The sequence below is a fragment of the Triticum aestivum genome, chromosome 3D (assembly GCF_018294505.1).
Source record: "Triticum aestivum cultivar Chinese Spring chromosome 3D, IWGSC CS RefSeq v2.1, whole genome shotgun sequence".
NCBI classification, from domain to species: Eukaryota; Viridiplantae; Streptophyta; class Magnoliopsida; order Poales; family Poaceae; genus Triticum; species Triticum aestivum.
Genome location: NC_057802.1, coordinates 15,474,967 through 15,476,686, shown reverse-complemented (window position 1 = coordinate 15,476,686; position 1,720 = coordinate 15,474,967). Strand labels below are relative to the sequence as shown.

The 1,720-nt window shown below is 45.3% G+C and overlaps 1 protein-coding gene across 1 annotated transcript; it reads left to right on the top strand.

Moving 5' to 3' along the window:
• Nucleotides 1-513: 513 nt before the first annotated feature.
• Nucleotides 514-1,377, top strand: LOC123073804 (uncharacterized). The gene is made up of 2 exons (XM_044496835.1): nt 514-841; nt 963-1,377. The coding sequence occupies exons 1-2, from the start codon at nt 710-712 to the stop codon at nt 1,248-1,250; spliced, it is 420 nt and encodes a 139-aa protein (XP_044352770.1). The 5' UTR covers nt 514-709; the 3' UTR covers nt 1,251-1,377.
• Nucleotides 1,378-1,720: the final 343 nt, after the last annotated feature.

Genomic DNA, 1,720 nt, shown 5'->3' with positions numbered 1-1,720 from the left:
GAGTTCAACAAAAGTTTTACAGTTCGAAAACAAAATGTCCGCAAATTCAGAAAATGTTCATGAAATTGTAAAATGTTAACAAATTTTAAAAAGTTTAAAATTATGTACGAACTGTTCGCCAAATCATTATTTGTATATGATTTCAAAAAGGAAGTACGCGGACTTGAAAAGGATGTTCGCAAAATGGAAAAATAGAATGGGAAAAAGGATAAAGATAATAGAAATTAAAAGTAAGTAAATAGCTAACATGAAAAAAAAGAAAATAAAAAAAGAAAGGAAACAACGAAAATGAAAAAAAATCTGAAAGGGATAAAAAACCCGGTCTTTGAAAACCTTTCCAAAACCGATAAGGAAAAAGATCTAAGTTGACGTCGACCTAGTCACGTCCTACTACATAGTTTTATTTTTGCCAGGCAACGACCTACATAGTTTGAATTTACTAAATCAAAAACGCGCTGGTATATTCTACGATAGAGGATGTCTGATGCAAATAGGAACTGTATTTATTTTATTTATTCTAATCAGGGCAGCGTATCCATGTAACCCCCGGTGGCAAATCTTTGTGGAGTCCGGGCCTGTCCGTGTTTCCACAAGATTTCCGTTCGGGATATTATAACAGAAGATATCTCAAGCAATCGATGATCACCACGTAAGGAAGAGCTGAAAAAACTCCAGTGTTCGCTCGCAGATCGCAAGTCAAGGACCGATTATGCAGGGATTCGGCGGAAACGTCCGGCCCGCGTCCTCGCCGTGCACGTTACGCGGGCGGCGGAGGGCGCCGAGCGCAGCGGCAAGGACCGTCGCCGGTATCCCTTACCCGACGTTCGTCCTCGTCATGGTGGTTAGTTTGTAATTTCTTCTTCTACTAATTAACTTCTCCTTGTGTTCTATGCGCGTGGATACTCGAGAGTGTGCAATATACACATACTGATAAGATTGTTGTACTATGATTCTGGCTGCAGACACTATATGGCGCGTCGACGTGCAACGTCTTCTACCGCATTGCATTGCAGACGATCAGAGTCGCCCCAGGACTTTACGGCTTGGGAATGCTCGTTGGCGGGGTGCTCCCGTGTTTCCTAGCTTACCAAAGCTTAGGTTATTTGGTGTATCGTTTCTGCTATCCTGGAAAGTTGAAGTCTCCCCTAAAAAAGAGGAAAAAAGATAGAAAGTTGGAGTCAGCTTCTCCGGGAGCACCGATGACGAGGTCGGCAGCCTCGCCGGTGTCCCTCTTTCAGCGGTGTGTGTGAGTTTTGTGAGTAGATAGGTCGACTGGCTGCCCTATCTTATGGGCGTGTTGTGATAGTTTTCGCCTAATATTTCTCTAATTAATTGAAAAAGCTCTTTTCTTAATGAATCACAAAATACTTTGAGGTAGGACGATTTGTTGTACCCCCTCACTCAGTCACTCCTGCCCTCATGCAAACTCTCAACTAGGTTTCCTTGCATCTCGCCGGCGCCGCCGTCGGTCCACCTCGTCTCCTATGGTCCTTGGACCATGGCGGCACGATGGATCCCGACCCTTGCTGGTGGGAGGGCTCCGTTCAAGGTGCTTTTCTGAGTTCTGTCAGGGTTTGTGCCATGCTCAGAAGATGAGGTGGCGGCGGCTTCTTAAAGACGGAATAAGGTCCTTCCCACCTAGCGCCCGTCCCGGTCATGTTTCAAGCATCGTTGGAAGGCGTGTGGAGGTTTGTCTCTGAGGATCTCGTGGGATCCGGTC

Coding starts and splice junctions, on each gene's coding strand:
- LOC123073804 (XM_044496835.1), top strand. CDS start 710: ATGCAGGGATTCGGCGGAAACGTCCGGCCCGCGTCCTCGCCGTGCACG. Junction 842..962: donor CGTTCGTCCTCGTCATGGTG/GTTAGTTTGTAA, acceptor TTCTGGCTGCAG/ACACTATATGGCGCGTCGAC.